This window comes from Thamnophis elegans, chromosome 9 (genome assembly GCF_009769535.1).
Source record: "Thamnophis elegans isolate rThaEle1 chromosome 9, rThaEle1.pri, whole genome shotgun sequence".
Lineage (NCBI taxonomy): Eukaryota > Metazoa > Chordata > Lepidosauria > Squamata > Colubridae > Thamnophis > Thamnophis elegans.
In genome coordinates, this window is record NC_045549.1 from 72,857,006 (window position 1) to 72,878,822 (window position 21,817).

General features: G+C 44.0%; 1 protein-coding gene across 3 annotated transcripts in view; it reads left to right on the forward strand.

Annotated features, from left to right (window-relative positions):
• Nucleotides 1-21,817, forward strand: part of TBC1D1 (TBC1 domain family member 1) — a 72,689-nt gene that overhangs the window by 35,767 nt on the left and 15,105 nt on the right. For 2 of the 3 annotated variants that reach the window (XM_032224640.1, XM_032224641.1), the window contains 8 exons: nucleotides 153-242; nucleotides 5,101-5,205; nucleotides 7,098-7,230; nucleotides 7,882-7,973; nucleotides 8,951-9,061; nucleotides 11,884-12,012; nucleotides 14,039-14,125; nucleotides 15,192-15,478. In XM_032224640.1, coding sequence (XP_032080531.1) covers nucleotides 153-242; nucleotides 5,101-5,205; nucleotides 7,098-7,230; nucleotides 7,882-7,973; nucleotides 8,951-9,061; nucleotides 11,884-12,012; nucleotides 14,039-14,125; nucleotides 15,192-15,478 — 1,034 coding nt within the window. Of the gene's footprint in view, nucleotides 1-152; nucleotides 243-5,100; nucleotides 5,206-7,097; nucleotides 7,231-7,881; nucleotides 7,974-8,950; nucleotides 9,062-11,883; nucleotides 12,013-14,038; nucleotides 14,126-15,191; nucleotides 15,479-20,153; nucleotides 20,304-21,545; nucleotides 21,666-21,817 lie in introns of all 3 variants that reach the window. The other variant, XM_032224642.1, reaches the window with a different exon arrangement.

Below are 21,817 nucleotides of genomic sequence, written 5' to 3' on the forward strand. Positions count from 1 at the left end.
GTTTTTTTCCCCCAATACTGCCTTAAATAAATCCATCTTCCTTGCATCCTGTTTATGCAAAATGCTTCCCGCGTACCGACTCAAAAATGCAGAGCACAATAACGGGAATAATATTAGGGCTGCACTATTGACACTGTTTTTATCGTTTTCAGATTGGGCAGTCCGAAGTTTACATCATAAGTCCCGAAACCAAAAAAGTTGTTATTGAGAAAAGCTTTAAAGAGATTTCCTTTTGCTCCCAGGTATTTGAATTTCTTTTTTTTTTTTCATTCTCTTGTCTCCGATTGATTTCTCTGTCTGTTGGTTTTCATACATCATCATCATTATTATTATAATATTTTATTCATTAAACATGAAACTCAGTCAACTGAACATTTAAGGGTGTGTCACAAATACCATTGACTGGGGCTAATGGTTGATACGGGTTGCTGCCAGGGTCCTAGATATCAATCAAGGACCTTCTTAAAATATAAAATGTTCCGAGCAGCGCAGTTTTTTGCAGTTCCGCTGGTGTTTATTGCAGGAAGCTGCAATTTGTGGATGCAAAATTCTTGGATATGGTGCCAAGTGCCCCGATGACAATGGGTATCCCTGTTACATGCTTCATCCATAGCTGTGTAGTTTCTATTATTATTATCATTATCATTTACTTTATTCATTAAACATGAAACTCAGCAAACTGAACATTCAAAAATGCATCACAAATTGACTGGTGCTAATGGTTGATCCTGGTTGTTGCCAGCGTCCTAGGTATCAACCAAGGACCTTCTTAAAATATAAGGTGTTCTGAGTATTTATTAATTTATTTATTAATTAGACTTATATACCGCTTCATAGGGCTTTCAGCCCTCTCTAAGCGGTTTACAGATTTTTAGCAAATTGAGTCAGCAAATTGCCCCCACAGTCTGGGTCCTCATTTCACCCACCTCGGAAGGATAGAAGGCTGAGTCAACCTTGAGCCGGTGAGATTTGAACCGCTGAACTGTAGATAACAGTCAGCTGAAGTGGCCTGCAGTGCTGCACCCTAACCACTGCGCCACCTCGGCTCTAGTAGTGCAGTTTTTTGCAGTTCTGCTGGTATTTATTGCAGGAAGCTGCAATTTCTTGATGTGTCTTGTAAAATTCTTGGACATGGTGCCAAGTGCCCCGATGACAATGGGTATCACTGTTACATGCTTCATCCCTAATGGGTAGTTTCGATGGGCATGTCGCGATATTTGCTGATTTTTTCTAGTACTTTTTCTTCGACTCTGGCATCTCCAGGAACAGCGATATCAATAAACTGTACACTTCGTCCCTCTATCATCATCATCACCATCACCATCATTATGATTGGATTTTTGTTTCCTGTTTAATTAAATGTAATTTAATTAATTACAATCTTATACAGGTAATCTTCGACTTACGACTGCAATTAAGTCCAAAATTTCTGCCATTAAGAGAGACATTTATTACGTTAAGTTTTCCCACCACCACCCGTTTTACGACATTTCCTGTTGTTAAGTTGTTAAGTGAATCACTGCAGTTGATATGTTAGTCAGCCGTTTGTTAAGTGAATCTGGTTTCCTCACTGACTTTGCTGGTCAGAAGGTCACAAAAAGGGGATCACATGACCTTGGGACAGTCATAAGTACGAACCAGTGGGCAAGAATCTGAATTTTGATCAAAGGTCGTAACTGTGAAAAACGGTCATACTGTAAGTCACTATTTTCAGTACTGTTGTAACTTTGAGCAGTCACTAAGTCGAGGAGTGCCTGTTACAATGGAACTGAAAAATGTAACTTACGATCATTTTTCACACTTATGACCGTTGCCACATTCCCATGGTCACATGATCAAAATTCAGACCCTGAATTCCAGGAAACCCAGCCATTCGCTGGCTGGGGAATTCTGGGAGTTGAAGTCCGGACATCTTCAAGTTGCCAAGGTTGAGAAACACTGCCCTGGGGCAACCGTTTCATATTTATGACGGACACTGTGTCCCTGGGCCACGTGATCCCCTTTTGCGTCCTTCTAACAAAAGCAAAATCAACGGGGAAGCCCGATTCACTTAACAACCGTGTTACTGAGGTAATAATTGCAGTGATTCACTTAGCGAGAAAATTCACTTAACAACTGTCTGGCTTAGCTTGCGAAACGTTGGTCTCAATTGGGGTTATAATTTGGTTGTGGTGGCTCAGTGGCTAAGATGTTAAGCTTGTCAATCAGAAAGGTCGGCGGTTCGAATCCCTAGCGCTGCGTAACCGAGGGAGCTCCCGTGACTTGTCCCAGCTTCTGCCAACCTAGCAGTTCGAAAGCATGTAAAAATGCAAGTAGAAAAATAGGAACCACCTTTGGTGGGAAGGTAACAGCGTTCCGTGTGCTTTCGGCGTTGAGTCATGCCGGCCACATGACCACGGAGACGTCTTCGGACAGCACTGGCTCTTTGGCTTTGAAACGGAGATGAGCAGCGTCCCCTAGAGTCAGGAACGACTAGCACAGATGTGCGAGGGGAACCTTTACCTTTATTTAATTTGGTTTGAAATTTGTTTCAACAATTAACAAATAACGTCCCAATTTTATGAAGCTGTTCCCCCCCCCATTGTCCCAAAAAAAAAAAAAGATGCAAATGATGCAATTCCATGGAAATCCCCTAATGCTAAATTGGTTTGGCAGCCAATAATGAAAAAAAGGAAACTTTAGCATAAATCCCACAATGGTTATTTCTAACGGAAATCTGTCATAAATTAGAAGGAGTTTCTTTATGACCATCGACTTTGTCAGGGAATATTTCTGAGTCATCCCTCAAGGTCAAACTCTGTTGTTGTTTTTTAAGCGGGCCAGCTGGAAATAAAATCTAATTGTTCCTACTCCTGGTTCATTTAATGATTAACTTGTATTACAGAAGAAAATATTACACTGTGCATGTTAACCTCTGTTGATAAAACAAGACTGATGCTGTCCTGATCTAGACTTCCTGAGACAGTTAAAAGCACACGCTTAGTCCCCAAAACCCTCTTTTTATTTCAACAGCTGTGAATTAAGTTCATTCACAGCTCGTAATGAGTCCCAAATAGTTTGCAAAAAGTCCAACAGAAGTCTGCCAAAGTCTTTCAGGGTGAGGCTGATAAGCACCCACCTTTATCTCCCTTGAAACGCTTCCAAAGGCTTAATTGCCAATTAGCTTTGCAAGGCCACATGGAGCACAGAGTCAAATGGAGTTTCTCAGAGTTTGAACCGACCAAAACGAACGAAGTTGCTTTGCTTCCTGCAAAGGCTCATGTGCCTTTGCGCCTCCTTTATGTCTTATGGGAGGGGCCAATTGTTTCCAAGCCTTACTCCCGAGTTGCCTGTTTTGTCTTAACTGTTCTTGCCTTCTGGCAGCTCTGCGTACCCATGCACTGGGAACAGGCTCCCCCTGTTCCTCTGCCTTCCCCAGCCTCCAGGACTGGCCCATGTTCCTCCCCAACCTCCTCACTGTCTGACTCTGCTGCCAGCTCTGCTGGCTGCTGGCGGGCCACAATAGATGCCACAATTGGCCTCTTCATTGGGAGGCTTTGCCACAAGATTTGGGAACAACGTTCTCTTAAGGTAGCGCAGTGAGAAATTATCTGTGTTACTTCAGGAGAGTCCTTCATCTTAAAACCGGATTTATCCCAGAGCTGCTGTTCAAGAAAAAACATAAAACATAACAAAAAACTGGGAGGGCCGATTAAAAATCTTTCTACAGAAACGCCATTCTGGCCTTCTCAACCGTAGCAACTTGGAAGTTGGATCAACTGCACTTTCTGGTTTTTCTTCGAAGACTTTTCGCTTCTCATCCAAGAAGCGTCTTCAGTTCTGAAGGAGAGCTGAAGAAGCTTCTTGGATGAGAAGCAAAACATCTTCAAAGAAAAATTGAAAAAGCACCTTTGGGCCATCCATGACCTGGATGGCTTCATAGGCATGTGAAGATGGGTGGACTTCAACTTCCAGAATCCCTTTGGCTAGCTAGGGAATTCTGGGAATTACCGAAAGTTGAGGAAACACTGCACTATTGTCTGTAAAGAAGTTCAGACTTACGAGATGCTAAAACTGAAGAATATTAGAATAAAGATTTATGAAACTGTTCTACAAAACCCCTTGAAGATATTAGCAATAGCAATAGCAGTTAGACTTATATACCGCTTCACAGGGCTTTCAGCCCTCTCTAAGCAGTTTACAGAGTCAGCATATCACCCCCACAATTAGGGTCCTCATTTCACCCACCTCGGAAGGATGGAAGGCTGAGTCAACCCTGAGCCGGTGAGATTTGAACAGCCAAACTGCAGAACTGCAGTCAGCTGAAGTAGCCTGCAGTGCTGCATTTAACCACTGGGCCACCTCAGCTCTTATTCTTCATTGCCAGCAATGTCCTTGCTGTTGACTTCATGTTTTGCAACCACATAGTAAGTACAGGTTACTACTAATTGAGCCCAAGGTTGCTAAGGGGGGCAGTTGTTAAGTGAATGTTCCCCCATTCTACGACCTTTCTTGCCTTTCACTGAAGTTGTTAGGAACACGGTTGTTAAGTGAATCAGCCTTCCCAGTTGACTTTGTTTGTCAGAAGGTCGCAAAAGGGGATCATGAGATCCCCCAGGAGGCTGCAACCGTCATAAATATGAGTCAGTCACCACTCTATAAAGCCTTAGTAAGAGCACACCTGGAATACCGCATCCAGATTTGGTCACCACACTATAAAAAAAGATGTGGAGACTCTAGAAAGAGTGCAGAGAAGAGCAACCAGGATGATGAGGGGACTGGAGGCTCAAACATAGGAAGAACAGTTGCAGGAACTGGGCATGGCTGGTCTAGTGAAGAGAAGGACCAGGGGAGACACGATATCAGTCTTCCAATATTTGAGGGGCTGCCACAGAGAGGAGGAAGGGGGGTCAAGCTATTTTCCAAAGCCCCTGAAGGCCAGACAAGGAATAATGGATGGAAACTGACCAAGGAGAGATTCAACCTAGAAACAAGGAGAAATTTGAATGAGTCAACATTCAGACGTTACAAATGAAGTCCTCCCGTTTTCCTGCATACAGTCATAAAGCTGTTTATACCCCTTCCTCTACAAACATTTTGATGCAACGATTGGTCTTGCAGGGGATTCATCACGTGGATCACTTTGGATTCATCTGCAGAGAGCCTTCCAAAAACAGAGGATTCCATTTTGTGTGTTACGTATTTCAGTGTGCAGAAGAAGCCCTGGTAAGCACTTGAAAATAGCAATAGCACTGAGACTTATATACCGCTTTATAGCTGTCTCTAAAAGAGTTTACAGAGTCAGCATATTGTCCCTAACAATTGTGGTCATACAAACAGGGTCATAATTGGGCTGTAAATTACATGGGGTCAGAGCTGGCTTGCTGTCAATGTTCCACAGATGCCCTCATTAAATCATGAATCTCAAGCCAAGTTTCAAAAGAGATCCAGTTATTTATCAAGAGCTTCACGTCAGCACATAGCCAAGTGAAGCCAACTCTGGCCCCATGTAATTTACAGCCCAACTATGACCCTGTTTCCCCCTTCCCCCAGGTTGCGTCATAAATCACATTCTCCAAAGGAGCACTTTCGTGGGCTATAGAGTGGGCTGTAGAGATCACGCTACTCCGGCTGCTGTGGGTAACCAGGGAGACAGCCTTGAGAAAGCTATGCCTGGAATGTGCTTCTGTTTGTGGCTGCTGTGCTGCTTCGCCAGATTCCCATCCCCCTTGCCTGTGGCAACTCGAGAGCAGGCCAGGGATGCTTTGCGAGTTGACATTTGGGTCCTCATTTTACCGACCTCGGAAGGATGGCAGGCTGAGTCACCTTTGAGCCAGTTATGATCAAACTACTGGCAGAGGGCAAAATTAGCCTGCAATACTGCATTCTAACCACTGTGCTACCATGCAGGGGTGGGTTGCTCCCGGTGGGCTACTGCCGGTTCGGTGAGCACAAAAATTTTGTGCATGCTCACTTGGCTCGCACACACACCAGACAGCCCTCCGCAACGAAATAGGTCTGCGCATGCGCAAAATGTTAAAGAAAAAAAAATAAATGTATGCAATTACAATTGTTCTGCACATGCACAGAACCAAAAATAAAGATGGCAGCCCTGTAGGAGAACCGGTTCAGGGACATGGCAGGCCACCAAACAACTACCAGTTTGGTCGAACCGGGCCGAACCAGCAGGAACCCATCTCTGCTATCATGGCTCAAAAGTTGGCAAAAGGACTAGAACAGCAAAAAAGGCCAACTCCGCTCTCCTTCTCTCCCTCTCTCCTCTCTCTTCCCTTTCTCTCCTCTCTTCTCTCTCCTCTCTTCTCTCTCCTCTCTCTCTTCTCTCTTTTATCTCCTCTCTCTCCTCTCTCTCCCCTCTCTCTCCTCTCTCCTCTCTCCCCACTCTTCTCTCCTCTCTCTCTCTTCTCTCTCTTTCTCTCTCCCTCTCTCCTTTCACTGTCTCTCTCTTCTCTCTTTTATCTCCTCTCTCCTCTCTCTCCTCTCTCTCCTCTCTCCTCTCTCCCCACTCTTCTCTCCTCTCTCTCTCTTCTCTCTCTTTCTCTCTCCCTCTCTCCTTTCACTGTCTCTCTCTTCTCTCTTTTATCTCCTCTCTCCTCTCTCTCCTCTCTCTCCTCTCTCCTCTCTCCCCACTCTTCTCTCCTCTCTCTCTCTTCTCTCTCTCTTTCTCTCTCGCTCTCTCCTCTCTCTCTTCACTATCTCTCTCTCTCTTCTCTCTCCACTCTCTCTTCTATCTCTCTCTTTCTCTCTCTCCTCTCTTCTCTCTCCTCTCTCTTCTCCCTCTCTCTCTTTCTCTCCTCTCTTCTCTCTCCTCTCTCTTCTCTCTTCTCTCTCTCTCTCCTCTCTCTCTCTCCTCTCTCCCCTCTCTTCTCTCCCCTCTCTCTTCTCTCTCTCTTTCCCGTCTCTCCTCTGTCTCTCTCTCCTCTCTCTCTCCCCCTCATCTGTCATCTATCATCCATCTATTCATCCATTCATCCATCCATCCATTCCTCCCATTTTCTCTCATCCATCCATCCATCCATCCATCCATTATCTCTATCCTTTCTATCCTTCCTCTCTCAATCTCTCTCCCTCTCTCTCCCGCCTCCCTCTCTCTCTTTTAGGTGGACGAGATCATGATGACCTTGAAACAGGCCTTCAGTGTGGCGGCCGTCCATCAAAATTTCAAAACTCAGCTGCAGTTCTGCGATGGGTGTCCTATGCAAATTCTTCATAAACTCTGTGAAAAGATAGAAGGTGAGAATTATCCAGGTTTGTCTGTGTGTTTTCTTGGATACCTTTGGGAGTAAGCCGATAGATAGATCAACAGGATTTTTAAAAAAAAAAACAACCTAATTTTTAGGGTGTATATAATTGAATCATGGTATAGATAAGGATGAGTGGGTTCTGGTGGCCTAGAGGTAGAGCTCTTGCCTCACTATCAGGAGTCTGTGAGTTCGATCCCAGGTAGAGGCAGATATTTCTCTCTCTGGGCACAATGAGAATAGATCTGCCGAACAAAACTCCTCATTGGCGACAGGGAATGGCATCCAGCCCATAAACACTCAGCTCCATTCAGTTGCCCAAGACTCCAGGGATTATGGGGTCTTTAAAAGAAGAAGGTGGTTGTATAGATAAGGAGGTCTTGGGGCCAAAACAAAGGTAAATCTTAATTGGCTGCTATCATCACGAGACCAAAGAGCAAATTGTTTCATCCATCCACCATTCTACTTTGTGAATTTGGGGTGACCAAATATTCTCCAAAAGGCGTGATCAGGGTCATAATTGGGCTGTAAATTATGTGGGGGTCAGAGTTGGCTTGCTGACAAGGTTCCACAGATGCCCTAATTAAATATTGAGTCTTGAGCCAAAATGTTGACTTGAAATGTCGATCTATTTATTTGTTAGGGGTGCATCCTTCTAAAACTAAGTTGGAACTGCAAAAACATTTAACAGCACTGAATAACCAGGAGCAAGCCGCCATCTTTGAGGAGGTTCAGGTAACTGACGGCATATATTTTTCTGGGGAGGAAAAATACGTTTTCCAAGTTGCATTCCTAATCTGTGCCTCTTAGCAGGAGTTGCATTAAAATCAATGGAAATTGCTTGCCCGGGATTAAACAACATTACATCCTGGCCTAGGCTTCACAAAAAATCACAAAGCAGACTCCTCGTCCAGTGGTGGGTTTCAAATAATTTAATAACTGGCTCTCTGCCCTAATTATTTCTTCCAACAACCAGTTCCCCAAACTGCTCAGAAAGTTTACAACTGGTTCTCCCGAAGTGGTGCGAACTGGATGAATCCCTCCACTGTCCTTGTCCCGACAAAACCCCTTTTTATTAAGCTAATGTGAATTCCTCTTCTTCACATCCAGCAAAGTCCCGGCAAACAGTCTTTCAAGGGTGAATTTACAAGCACAGACCTTATCAGCCTTGGAGAGCTGCCAGGCTGATATCTTCCAAACGCAAACACTGTACCAGAAAATACTTGGCAAAGAGTTTCTGAGAGTCACGAACAAATTTTCACACTATTTAAGCAAGCTAATTGTCTCCTGAAAACTCCACTCCCCTTTTGCTCCTCTTTTATCTCCTCTGAGAGGGGCCATTCATTGTCCGCCTGTAGCCTTACTCCCGAGTTGGCCCTTGTTCCTTAAATGTTCCCTTCTCCTGATAGCTCTGTGCATGGGCACACTTGGAACAGGCTCCAGCTGTTCTTCTGCCTCACTGATGTCTGACTCTGAAGGCAGCTGATAACTGTCAGATGGCCCTGGCCACATCTCTACCTCCAACGCAGAGCCCTCATTCGAACCTTTCCCAGACTGCAGGACTGATCCCTTTTTCGGTGCTTTCTCAGCGTAACGTTGAATGGTCACTAAATGAACTGTCGTAAGTCTGGGCCTACCTGTGTTTGCAGCAATTTGGCGATGCATTGAGCTAAAAGGATTAAGCTCTCCTCTTTTTTTTTTTTTTTTTGTAGAAAATAAGGCCAAGGAATGAACAGAAGGAGAATGAACTGATCATTTCTATCCTGAGAAACATCTACGAAGAAAAACAGAAAGATCACGTCCACCTCGGGGAAGTGAAACAGGTCTGCAATTTCCTTTTTCCGATATTTGTTTTGAAAGACGGATGGAGGAAATGCTCTTTTCTAACAGCAATCGCGTAGGAGAGCAGGACTGTTTAAAAAAAAAAAACAGGCTGCAACTTTTGGGGAAATAGATGTTTGAAAATTGCTGTACACCAACGATCTTGCTATAGGGCAGGGGGTCAAACTCGGGGGTCGGCTGCTACAGGTTCGTCTGGGTTAGGGAGAACCCGTAGCTAACGTTATGGCCGGTTCGGAGAACCTCCAAATCCCACCCCTGGCTGGCCCCTCCCACCCCGCCCCTCCTTCGTCCTAGGTGTCTGCACACGGCCCGTTTTGGATACGAGGTAAGTTTAGGGCCCGCGTGGAGACTCCAGGAGGGGAAAAAGCGGACCTCCCGGAAGCTTCAGCGGGCCTCCGAAGCCTGGGAGAGTCCGTTTTCACCCTCCCAGTGGCTCGAGGAAAGCCTCCAGAGCCTGGGGAAGGCGAAAATGCCCCCACCCACCCAGTAGTAGGTTGTAGCCGGTACACCCCGGTACGAGTGGACTGGTGCTTGCTGGGAGCACCAGGTACCGTTCCAGTACGGTGCTTCAGCGGGCCCACCCACCTGTCCGCCCTCCTTACCAGTATTTAACCCAACTGGGCCTTTTGCGCATGTGCACTCAGCGTACGGTGCCTGCGCGACACTCCACCAAGTAGCTGGAGCGTCACAGAGTAGTGGTGCGCGTGGTAGTGTGTACTGGTTGCGACAGGATACGGAATCCATCACTGCGTCCACCATGATGCAGGAGGCTGACTAGGCCACACCCACATGGCCACGCCCACCCAGCAATTGGGCAGGGAAGCCGTTGCTGAAATTTTTGAAGCCCACCCCCTGGTCAAAATCAAGGCCCAGGGGTTGGATCTGGCCATCCCATCCCATCCCATTCTAAATTTTGTATGCTGCTGCTGCTGATTGTATAACTGTGCCAAACAGTTGCCCAGAAAACTGGGGACTAATTAAAGTATCTGGAGTATATTCTGAAGTTTTCTACATTTTTTTTGTTTTGAGAAAATTTTTATAGTTTTAGTTAAAGAAAGAAAAATAAGAAAAAAAAATCATCTTTCGTTACATCTTGTTCATCATAAAAAGTTTTTATTTTCCATTTTCATAGCATATAATCACATGTATACTATTACATAGTCAATATCAAGTTATATTATTAAGTACTTACATCAATTCATCTTAACATCAACTACCAAAGGAAAAAAAATAAACCCAGTTATTGGCTCTTCTGCTCTCCATACACCATATTTATACCTTATCCGACACTTTCTTCCTCTTCTCTCCTCCCCCTTTCTTCATTCTGTCTTCCCTCCATCATTTTCTACTCCACTTCCCCTTCCTTTCTCCTTCTCCTCTCTCCCTTTACCACTCCTCCTTATACACCTCATCTTCCCCCCTCACCCTCTCTCCTATCCCTCTCTTCCTATCTTTCTTCTCTCCTCTGCTTCCCACTCTTCTACATCCTGTCTTCCCTCTATCATTTTCTAGTCTACTTCCCCTTCCTTTCTCCTTCTCCTCTCTCTCCTTACCACTCCTCCTTATACACCTCATCTTCCCCCTTCACCCTCTCTCCTGTCCCTCTCTTCCTATCTTTCTTCTCTCCTCTGCTTCCCACTCTTCCTCTAATTCACTTGGTGTATTTCAGCTTCTGAGCAAACTCCCTTTTGTGTTGATGGTATTTATAATTCCATTTCAATATGCATAAAAAAGAAAAAAAATAGCAGTATACATGTACAATCATCCAACTAAGTTACATCTTGTTGAAAGCGTATCGATTGGTTACACATATATTCCGTGCGTTTCTTCCACAGTCCTTACATATATTTCATTCGAATTATGTTGTACATTTTAAGTCAAGAAAGAAAAGTTATGTATTTTACTATCCCTGTACCATAATTCTCATTTGGTTATCATTTTTTAAACATGTTTTTACCTAGAATCATTTATGTTAGAAGACACAACCACCTACTGGCGTTCATTTGCAATTTCAATAGATCTCCAATATCATTACACCTTTATGACATGTTCTAAAATTAATTCGGTTAAGTAAGATAGCTAAGCATTTCCCCCCCCCCCCCCGGTAACACACCTGTATGTATCATTAAATATTGTCCATTAACATTTCATTGTTATTATTGTAGTTAACTAAAGGTTATTTACTGATTATCTCACCTCTCCAGGCCCACACAATATTATAACTTTATAACCGCCTTTAAACAATGATTTATTAATAAGATTTATAGGACTTTTCCGTCAATCCCAAATTAGGGAGAGAGCCGAGGTGGCGCAGTGGTTAAATGCAGCACTGCAGGCTACTTCAGCTGACTGCAGTTCTGCAGTTCGGCTGTTCAAATCTCACCGGCTCAGGGTTGACTCAGCCTTCCATCCTTCCAAGGTGGGTAAAATGAGAACCCGGATTGTTGTTGGGGGCGATATGCTGACTCTGTAAGCCGCTTAGAGAGGGCTGAAAGCCCTATGAAGCGGTATATAAGTCTAACTGCTATTGCTACTGCTAAATTAGTTAATTACGTGCTAAGAAAATAAACATTCGACATCTAAGACAATCTAAGAGATATTAACATTTCTACTTGACAATCACCCAGAATGTACATTAGCATTTTTATGGGCCTGGAGAAGCCTTCTACATTTTTGAGTAGTTTTTCTATTACAAAAATGTCTCCTGGGAGTGAACACTTTTGTTATTACTTTTTTGAAGTGGTTCCTGTTGATTTATCTTTCTTTTCTTTTTTCAAATGCATTTGTTATCTTAACCTCTTAGGCCGGGCAGTCCTCTGCAGAAGCCGTGGGAAACGAATTGCCCAACAGCACAACTCGATTCAAGCTGGATGTGCTGACGAGCAAAGCGAAGAGGTCGCTGACGGAATCCTTGGAAAATATTTTATCCCGCGTAAGTCTCTCGACTTACTGTTGCTGCGTTGGGGGTTGAACTTTCCAAGTCATGAAAGATGTATTTTTGCACTAAAAACAAACAACTATATTTAAAACCAAACCACTAAACACACACCTGGGTGTTCTGACCCCCCTCGTCCCACACCAGCAGACACTCCGAGCCAAAGATAAGTTATGGCATTTAATTAACAGACAGACAGGTCCTTGGCAGCAAACCGGCACAGACAAGCTTGGGCACCAATCCAGCACAGATAAGCCGTGGCAGCAATCCAGCCTGCCAAGCTCACAATCATGTTCTCCGACATTAGTTCCTGCATTGACTTCTGCAAAAGTGGCCTGCGCACAAGCAGTCCTTTTAAAGCCTGGAGAGGAGCCTAATGACCACTAGCTGAGTGCAATTACCTCCTGTAATTGCATAATTATTCCTTACGCCTATTAGCTCTCTGGTGCCGGGCATCTAGGAACAACTCTCTTGGCTCCTCCCCACTGCTGACATACGGATCACACTCCCTTGTCTCCTCCCCACTGGTCCAAGGCTCAGGCGCCTCCTGGTGGCCCACCAGCCTCTCTGCGCCCTGCTCGGAGTCAGAACCCTGTCCAGGGTCCTCCACATCCTCCAGAGCCGACTCATAGGGCCCCTCGCTATCAGAGTCTGGTGGCAGCTCCAACGGCTCCTGCTGGGCCACAACACCTGGGTATGTATTTAAAACGATGGAAACCATGAATAACATTATTTACGAGTATCCATTGGCGAATACACAGCCCACTCTTTTAATGGGAATTTAGACAAATTGTTCTTGACCTAGGCTTCGGAAAAGCACGAAGCCGACTCCTCGTCCCTATAAAACCCCTTTTATTTAGTTTATAAAGTGAATTCCTTTCCAGCAAAGTCCCAGCCAACAGTCTTTCAAGAGATTTCACAGCTACAGACATTTATCTGGCTTGGAGAGCTGCCAGGCCGATATCTTCTAAACGCCATGCTGTAGCAGCAATTACTTGGCAAGGAGTCAGGAACAGATCTTCACCCGAATGAATTGAACTCATGGTCTCCTGCAAACTCCTCTCCGCCTTCGTTCCTCTTTATTCCCTACGGGAGGGGCCATTCACCGTCCACCTGTGGCTTTACTCCCGAGTTGTTCCTTAGCTGTTCCCTTCTCCTGGCAGCTCTGCGCATGCGCACACTGGGAACAGGCTCCAGCTGTTCTTCTGCTCCACTGATCTCCGACTCCGAAGGCAGCTGATAACTGTCGGACGGCCCTGGCCCCCTCTCTGCCTCCGACACAGAGCCCTCATCAGAGCCTTCCCCAGCCTCCAGGACTGGCCCATGTTCCTCCCCAAGCTCCTCACTGTCTGAGTGTGCCACTTGTTTCGCTGGCTACTGGCGGGCCGCAATACAAATATTTGGTTATTTTCAATATTTCAGACTGATTAATCAAGTGTCAAGAAGGGGGGGGGGAGATGCAAGTAGGGTACAGCTAGTCCTTACAAAAGTTCATTTAGTGACCATTCAAAGTTAACAACGGCCATGAAAAAAAGTGACTTAGGATTGTTTTTCACACCGTCACAGCATCTTCATGTTCAGGTGATGATCCTATTTATGTCCGTTGCTCTGTCCCGAAGTCATGTGATCCCGTTTTGTGACCTTCTGATGAGCAAATCCATGGGGAAGCCAGGTTTGCTTAACAACCGGTTTAGTACCTTGTCAACTGCAGTGATTCACTTAACAACCATGGTCAAGAAAGCTAGTGAAATGGGGCAAAACTCACTAAACAGCTGTCTTTCTTCGCAGTGGAAGTTTTGGACCCCGTTGTGGTCATAAGACGAGGACTACCTATGCGCCTATTCTTAGCTGATCCCCAAAACTAAACTTAATAACGATCACACCACAGCTAGAATCATTAAATTTAACCATTTATACATTCCAAGGAATGCCTTTTATATGAATTTTCATGCTTCTTTATATACATACTGTATAGCTTTATATATTTTAAATGCATATAATAACACGAGGGTTTTCTTGGCAGGGAAATAAAAGTAAGAGCCTGCAGGAAGCTTCCGGAAGCATCGATTTGGATAGCTCCTTATCCAGCACGCTCAGTACTATAAGTAAAGTAAGTGAATTGTACGTTGCAAAAACCAACACAAGCAATGGAATAGTTCACCTTAACAGTTTTCTTTCCTAAAACGTTTAGCCTCTGATAAACGATATTTTATTTTTCAAGGTCGAAATCATTTGATCCTAAATGTGCTGCTAAGCTTGGAAAATAGACCAATCTACTTACATTGTTTCCCCAAAATAAGATCTTTTGACCCCCACCCCGAAATAAGCGCTTGGCCTTATTTTCAGGGAGGTCTTATTATTTTTGAGGTGCAGGAGGCTGCGAGACTCATGGCTGCTGCTGTGTTGCAATATTTTCTGGGAGGGCTTATTTTGGGGGGAGGGCTTATCTGAGCGCATGCACTCAAAAGCCCGATTGGGCTTATTATCCGGGGAGGTCTTATTTTTGGGGAAACAGAGTACATCTGAATAATTACTCAATACTAATAGGCAAGAGAATTGAAACAATTTATGTCCAGGATGCAAGGGGTTTCTACATATTTTCTCAACCCTCTTTTTCACTCATGCAGTGTCCAGCTCTTCAACGGAAGGCAGGTTGGTAGCAGATTGTTTTTTCTGCAGTTCTAATTATCCGTTGAAGTCTGTGTCTGTCCTGTTTGGTTGCAGAGCCAAACTAGACATACAGAGGTGCGGATGATAGACTCAATAATTCCTCTGTAGAACAGAGATAGCAATAGCAATAGCAGTTAGACTTATATACCGCTTCATAGGGCTTTCAGCCCTCTCTGAGCGGTTTACAGAGTCAGCATATCGCCCCCACAGTCTGGGTCCTCATTTCACCCACCTCGGAAGGATGGAAGGCTGAGTCAACCTTGAGCCGGTGAGATTTGAACCACCGAACTGCAGATAGCAGTCAGCTGAAGTGGCCTGCAGTACTGCACCCTAACCACTGCGCCACCTCGGCTCTAGAGATGACTATATTGACTGCTTTAATCAAAGAAAAGAACACGCCCACTTGGAAACCACTTCTGCACTTTATGCTCGAGGTGGACAGAAACGAAACTTTTGATTTGGAGTTGTGCTGATTGGATCGTTCACAGTTTTGCATTGTTCGACAGGAAACATCTGTCGGCGACCAGGAAAACCATTTCCCCCTGGACAGCCCTCTGAAACCAAACGGGTCGGTGGACAATCTTGACCTTCTCTCGACCACATCCGATGAACCATCAGAAGAACATCCTGCCCAGTCTGCCTACCAGGCCTTCAGAAGGCGAGCTAACACCCTGACCCACGTCCCGTTGGAAACCCAGGAGTCGTTTGACACGGTCGAAACCTCTCCGTCTGTTTCACAAAGGAAACTTCTGAGATATCATTCCATGACCACAGAGACTCCAAACCAGCAAAAGTAAGATTCTAGCATGGGAAGGGAGAGGCATGGGGAGGAAATGTTTACAGGTATGATTGTCCACCTTGGGCAACAGAGAAGGTCCTTGGGATTCATTCTTTGTCATGACTGCAGCATGGTTGGAAACATTGAGATGATGTAACAGCATCTGCTTTCCATGGGAATGTGCTTTATGAGTGCAACTTCTAAGCCATCTTTATTAATGACTAACTGATAACCCAGCGCTGCCCGGGTATCTATTTATCCCAACCCTCCTTTCGTGAATGTCGCCGCAAGTTCTAATGTTGGGTTTTACCAGAGGGAGCCCCCTTGTGGAGTACTGTGAAGCCATTACCATGGCACCTCCACAGCCCCGTATAGTAGAAGCCATTTTAAGGCACAACCGGCTGTATCTTAACAGAATACACACCCCGAAGGGTGTTAGGGGTGTCTTACCTCCACAGTATTTGTTTCCAGAGGGTAAGTCATCTGAGTACCAAGTTAGGTTGAAATTGCTTGAGGCGTTCCAGAGTTATGCTATAGATAGAAGATAGATAGATAGATGATAGGTAGGTAGGTAGGTAGGTAGGTAGGTAGGTAGGTAGGTAGGTAGGTAGGTAGGTAGGTAGATAGATAGATAGATAGATAGATAGATAGATAGATAGATAGATAGATAGATAGTTTGATAGATAGATATAGATAGATAGTTTGATAGATAGATAGATATAAATATAGTTAAACATAGAGGTAGATAGATATAAATATACATAGATATATAGTTAGATAGATATAGATAGATAGATAGTTTTAGATAGATAGATAGATAGATAGATAGATAGATAGATAGATAGATAGATAGATAGATAGATGATAGATAGATAGATGATGGATGGATGGATGGATGGATGGATGGATGGATGGATGGATGGATGGATAGTTTGTTTTATAGATGGATGGATGGATGGATGGATGGATAGATAGATATAGACAGACAGACAGATAGATAGTTTTAGATTGATAGATAGATAGATAGATAGATATAAATATAGTTTGATAGATGATAGATAGATAGATAGATGATAGATAGATAGACAGACAGACAGACAGACAGAGACAGATAGTTTTAGATAGATAGATGATAGATAAATAGATAGACAGACAGACAGACAGATAGATAGATAGAATTCATTATCCTTATTAACTATTCATTGGGTGAGGGAACAGGCATCCATCTTTTGTGATGTTGGACATAGGATGGTGATTAAGATGATTGATTACTCATATCTATATACAACAGTCAGCATTAGATTGGTTCTAGATAAGAGCTAATGGAATTGAAGAGAAGGTTGGACTTACACCCTTTATGAGTATTTAAGGACTCCCGGCTGATTCTTTTCTTGACTCCACCATGAATCCTACTCATTAGTATATGTTATTTGGTCTCACAATATAAAAAAGGTTGAGACTCTAGAAAGAGCAATAAAAATGATTAGGAGCATGGAGGATACAGTGCAGTATATGAAGAAAAATTGCTAGCATTGGATATCCATAAAGGAGAATATTCCAATTGGATATGTCTCATTTAATGAAAAGAGGGACCAGAGGTGACACGATAGCAATGTTCCTATAACTAAGGGGTTGCCACAAAAAAAAGAAAAATACGGTACATGCCAGTGGCCAAACGTCTGAATTCTGATCACATGGCCACGGGGATGCTGCAACAGCCGTAAGTGTGGAAAACGGTCATCAGCTACTTTTTTTAGTGCCGTTGCAACTTCAAATGGTCAGTAAACAAACTGTTATGACTTGAGGACTGCCTGTAACCTGTGACTTTTCTGGAAATACTGCAAAATTGGATGCAAGCCCAGGCGAATTTTATTTCTCGCCTAAACGTAATAATACAAAAAAAGAGAGAGATGCCTGGGATCGTAAGAGCCGAGGTGGCGCAGTGATTAGGGTGCAGTACTGCAGGCCACTTCAGCTGACTGTTATCTGCAGTTCAGCGGTTCTAATCTCACCGGCTCAGGGTTGACTCAGCCTTCCATCCTTCCGAGGTGGGTGAAATGAGGAGCCGGATTGTTGTTGGGGGCAATACGCTGACTCTGTAAACCGCTTAGAGAGGGCTGAAAGCCCTATGAAGCGGTATATAAGTCTAACTGCTATTGCTATTGCTATTGAATTGTTACCGGCAAAAAAAAAAAAAAAAGGAAATGAAAAGAGGAATGTGAGAATTCTGAAACAACGATGATCCGTTGTCCTCTTTTTCAACCTGGTTTCTTATCAGGTTTATCACAACGGTATTTCCAACTAGACAGGGCTTGTTCAGTCAGAGTTGGTTAGCCTTTGATGGCAGCTTCTTAGAGGTTAGACAAGCAAGCTTCTAATTTTGGACGTGAAGTTGATTTTTGCTTTGGTTTCAGGTCCCAGCATAAAGGCGAAGGTTGTTGCCTTTTGGTTTGCTTTCTTTAAGATTCTCGAAAGCTCTCCCGTTCATGGGCTGGATGGTTTGTTTCCAACTTTCCAGACTAGGAACGGTGAGAGAAAATAGGTCGGGTTTGAGGGAGACCTTCAAACGCCATTTGAACTTCATGTACGTTCTATTAACAGATGAAGAACTCTGGTTAAACAAACATGCCACAACTCAATGTCACTGCGTCATGGCTTTGTGGCAAGGGCCTCTATTTTTCTCAGAAAAGAGATGAGAGTAGACTAGACTGGACTAGAACAGAAGGCAGAATGGAACGGAACAGAATAGAATAGAATTATGGAATGAAGAATTGGGATAGGAATAGAATAAGAATAGAACAGAATAGAATAATGGAATGAAGAATTAGGATAGGAATAGAATAGAATAGAACAGAATAGAATAAGAACAGAATAGAATAGAATAGAATAATGGATTGAAGAATTAGGATAGGGTAGGGTAGGAATGGAGTGGAATGGAATAGAATGGAATGAAGAATTAGGATAGGAATAGAATAGAATAAGTATAGAATAGAATAATGGAATGAAGAATTAGGATAGGAATAGAATAGAATAAGAATAGAACAGAATAGAATAATGGAATGAAGAATTAGGATAGGAATAGAATAGAATAGAACAGAATAGGAACAGAATAGAATAGAATAGAATAATGGAATGAAGAATTAGGATAGGGTAGGGTAGGAATGGAGTGGAATGGAATAGAATGGAATGAAGAATTAGGATAGGAATAGAATAACAATAGAACAGAATAGAATAGAATAATGGAATGAAGAATTAGGATAGGAATAGAATAAGAACAGAACAGAATAGAATAATGGATTGAAGAATTAGGATAGGGTAGGGTAGGAGTGGAGTGGAATGGAATAGAATGGAATGAAGAATTAGGATAGGAATAGAATAGAATAAGTATAGAATAGAATAGAATAATGGAATGAAGAATTAGGATAGAGTAGAGTAGATGTAGAGTGGAGTAGAATAGAATAGAATACAATAGAATGAAGAATTAGGGTAGGAATAGAATAGACTAGAATAAGAATAAGAATAAGAATAGAATAATGGAATGATGAAATAGGAGAGGAGAGGAGAGGACCAAACAGAACAAAACAGAACAGAACAGAATCCCAAAAGTGCTTTTTCAAGAGGCAACTGGACTTTCTGGTTTTTCGTTGAAGACGTTTCGCTTCTCATCCAAGAAGCTTCTTCAGCTCTGACTGGATGGTGGGGAAAGGAAGCTTCTTCAGTCGGGGCTGAGGGAGTTTCTTGGATGTCTTCAAAAGAAAAATATCAGAAAGTCCTGTTGCCTCTTGAAAAAAAAGCACAACTCTGGGACAACCTCGCAGGTTGCCAGCTAATTTTGGACTTCCTTCCCCTGCACCTCCCACACCCTCTGGGGTTGCCTCTTGAACTCTACTAACAGCATGTTCAGCACGCACCCTTTGATGTGCAGCATTGGTAGATCGTAGTGTTGGAAAGAAACTGGTCTCGGCGCTGTTGTTATATGTCACTGGAAAACAGCATTAAAAGCATTTTTTAAAGCATTAAAGCTCTAAGCAGCAATACTTGCTCCTGGCATGAATGTATTCAGTCTACTCGGTCTTCATTCTGACATCATCATCATCATCATTATCATCATCATCATCATCATTCATGATCAGTAGATCCGTGAGGGGCTAAGGTAGAAGAAGCAGCACATTTCAGTAAAAGGACTTTAATGCGCTTCTTGATGCCACTTCCTGTGCATAATTAAACTCTTTAATAATTAATTCAAGTGCTTGAGTCCTATCTTTATTTTTACTTTCAGCCTTTCTGTATGCTTATACTTTATTTGACCTTCCTTCTTCCACCCATTCATCCGTTTCACCTCCCTCTCCTTCCTTCTTTTTCACCCTCTCCTTCCTTTCATCCATCTATTCTCCATCTCATCTTTCCTTTACCTTCCCCTCTCCTCTGTTGCCTTACCTTTCCTTCCTGCCTGCCTTCCTTCCTTCCTTCCTTCCTTCTTTTTCACCCTTTCCTTCCTTCCTTCCTTCCATTTTCCATCTCTCCTCTCCTTTCCTCCTCTCTCTTCTCTCCTCTCTTGCCTTCCCTTGTCTCTCCTTGTTTTCCTTCCTTCTTTCCTTTCTTCCTCTTCCCTTTCCTCGCCTCACCTCGCCTTCCTTCCCCATCCTTCCCTCCCTCCCTTCCCCTTGTAAAGCCTGACCAGGGCTGCCAGCAGCTCTAAGCCTTCTGCCAGCCAGGCATCACCAGCTGCTGCCCTGCCTCCTCCAGCTCGACTTCCATCCTCAACCTCCTCACCCAATTTCTTCAAGCGCCTCAGGCATAGTTCAAGCGGAGAACAAGGCAGGCAGGTCGTGCAGAAGAGGTGAGGAGAGAGGGAGGGAGGGAGGGAGGAAGAGGGACAGGGAGGGAAGGAGACAGAGAGAGGGGGAGGGAGGAAGAGGGGAAGAGAGAGAGAGATGGGGAGGGAGGAAGAGAGATAGGGAAAGGGGGAGGGAGAGGAGGAAGAGAGAGAGAAGGGAGGGAAGAGGGGGAGAGGAGGGGGAGAGGGAGAGAGGAAGGGGAGAGGGAGAGACAGAGAGGGGGGAGGGAGGGAGGGAGAGAGAGAGAGAGAGAGAGAGAGAGAGAGAGAGAGAGTTTGGCAGTGCATCGCTTCATAACGATTTTCACCGAAGGCATCTGGTACCTTGCAAAGGGAAGTCATGAATTAAACCGAAATAAGTCAACAATTTCCGGGATCTTGGAAAAATAGCCCTTCTCTTGCTACTGTGGTGTAGCTCTTATTATGAGTTAACTAATTAATTACATGTAAATCTAGGAAGAAATAAAATAAAATTTGGTGCAACTTAGTCAAAGTCTCGTGTTGAAATAAGCGTAAGTTCAGCCAGTCACAAAATTATTCTCATTGATTGCACCTATATGAAACCACAGTCCAAACGAACTCTTATTGATTCACGTAATATGTGTCACATCATGGGATGCGCTGACTCAGCGGCTAAGACGCTGAGCTTGTCAATCAGAAAGTCGGCAGTTTGGTGGTTCGAATCCCTAGTGCCGCGTAACGGAGTGAGCTCCCGTGACTTGTCCCAGGTTCTGCCAACCTAGCAGTTCGAAAGCATGTAAAAACAAATGCAAGTAGAAAAATAGGAACCACCTTTGGTGGGAAGGGAACAGCATTCCATGCACCTTCGGTATTTAGTCATACCGGCCACATGACCATGGAGACGTCTTCGGACAGCGCTGGCTCTTGGGCTTTGAAATGGAGATTAGCACGACCCCCTAGAGTCAGGAACGACTAGCGCATATGTGCGAGGGGAACCTTTACCTTTATCTTCACTGTTTATAACACACTGTCTAAATAAAATGGCAGATATGGGGTCGCACGGCCTTTCCTGAAAATGGAATGAGCCTCCAACCAGTTATCTAAAATAAATTATACAGCTGGAAATCTTAGCCTTTGCTTTGTTTTCATTCCTATTGCATTTTTTCCCCTAATTTGTTGCTTATTCCTTTCTCGTTTTGTGTTGTTCTCTCTTTCCGTGTCTGCGTTTTCCCCGCGCACCCTAAACCTCTCCCGTTCTGAGCCGCCCTTTTCAACGACGCTCAGCACCTCCTACCGTTCCTCTCTCCAGGAAAAACTTCGCTCCTCTTCTTCCGTACCAAATTTCTTAAAATTCCTGGCTCCTGTAGATGAGAATGTCACCTCTGACTTTAGGAAGTCCACCAGGTAGGTGGTGGACAGGGGTGGGATCCAGCCCATTAAACAACTGGTCCGCCGAAAATGCGAGTGCGTGGCGCATGTGTGGCTTCCGCTATGTGGTGAGGGTCAACCGAGCAGCCTATCAGGGCCTGCTTTGCTCTATCTCTGCTCTCCAGGCC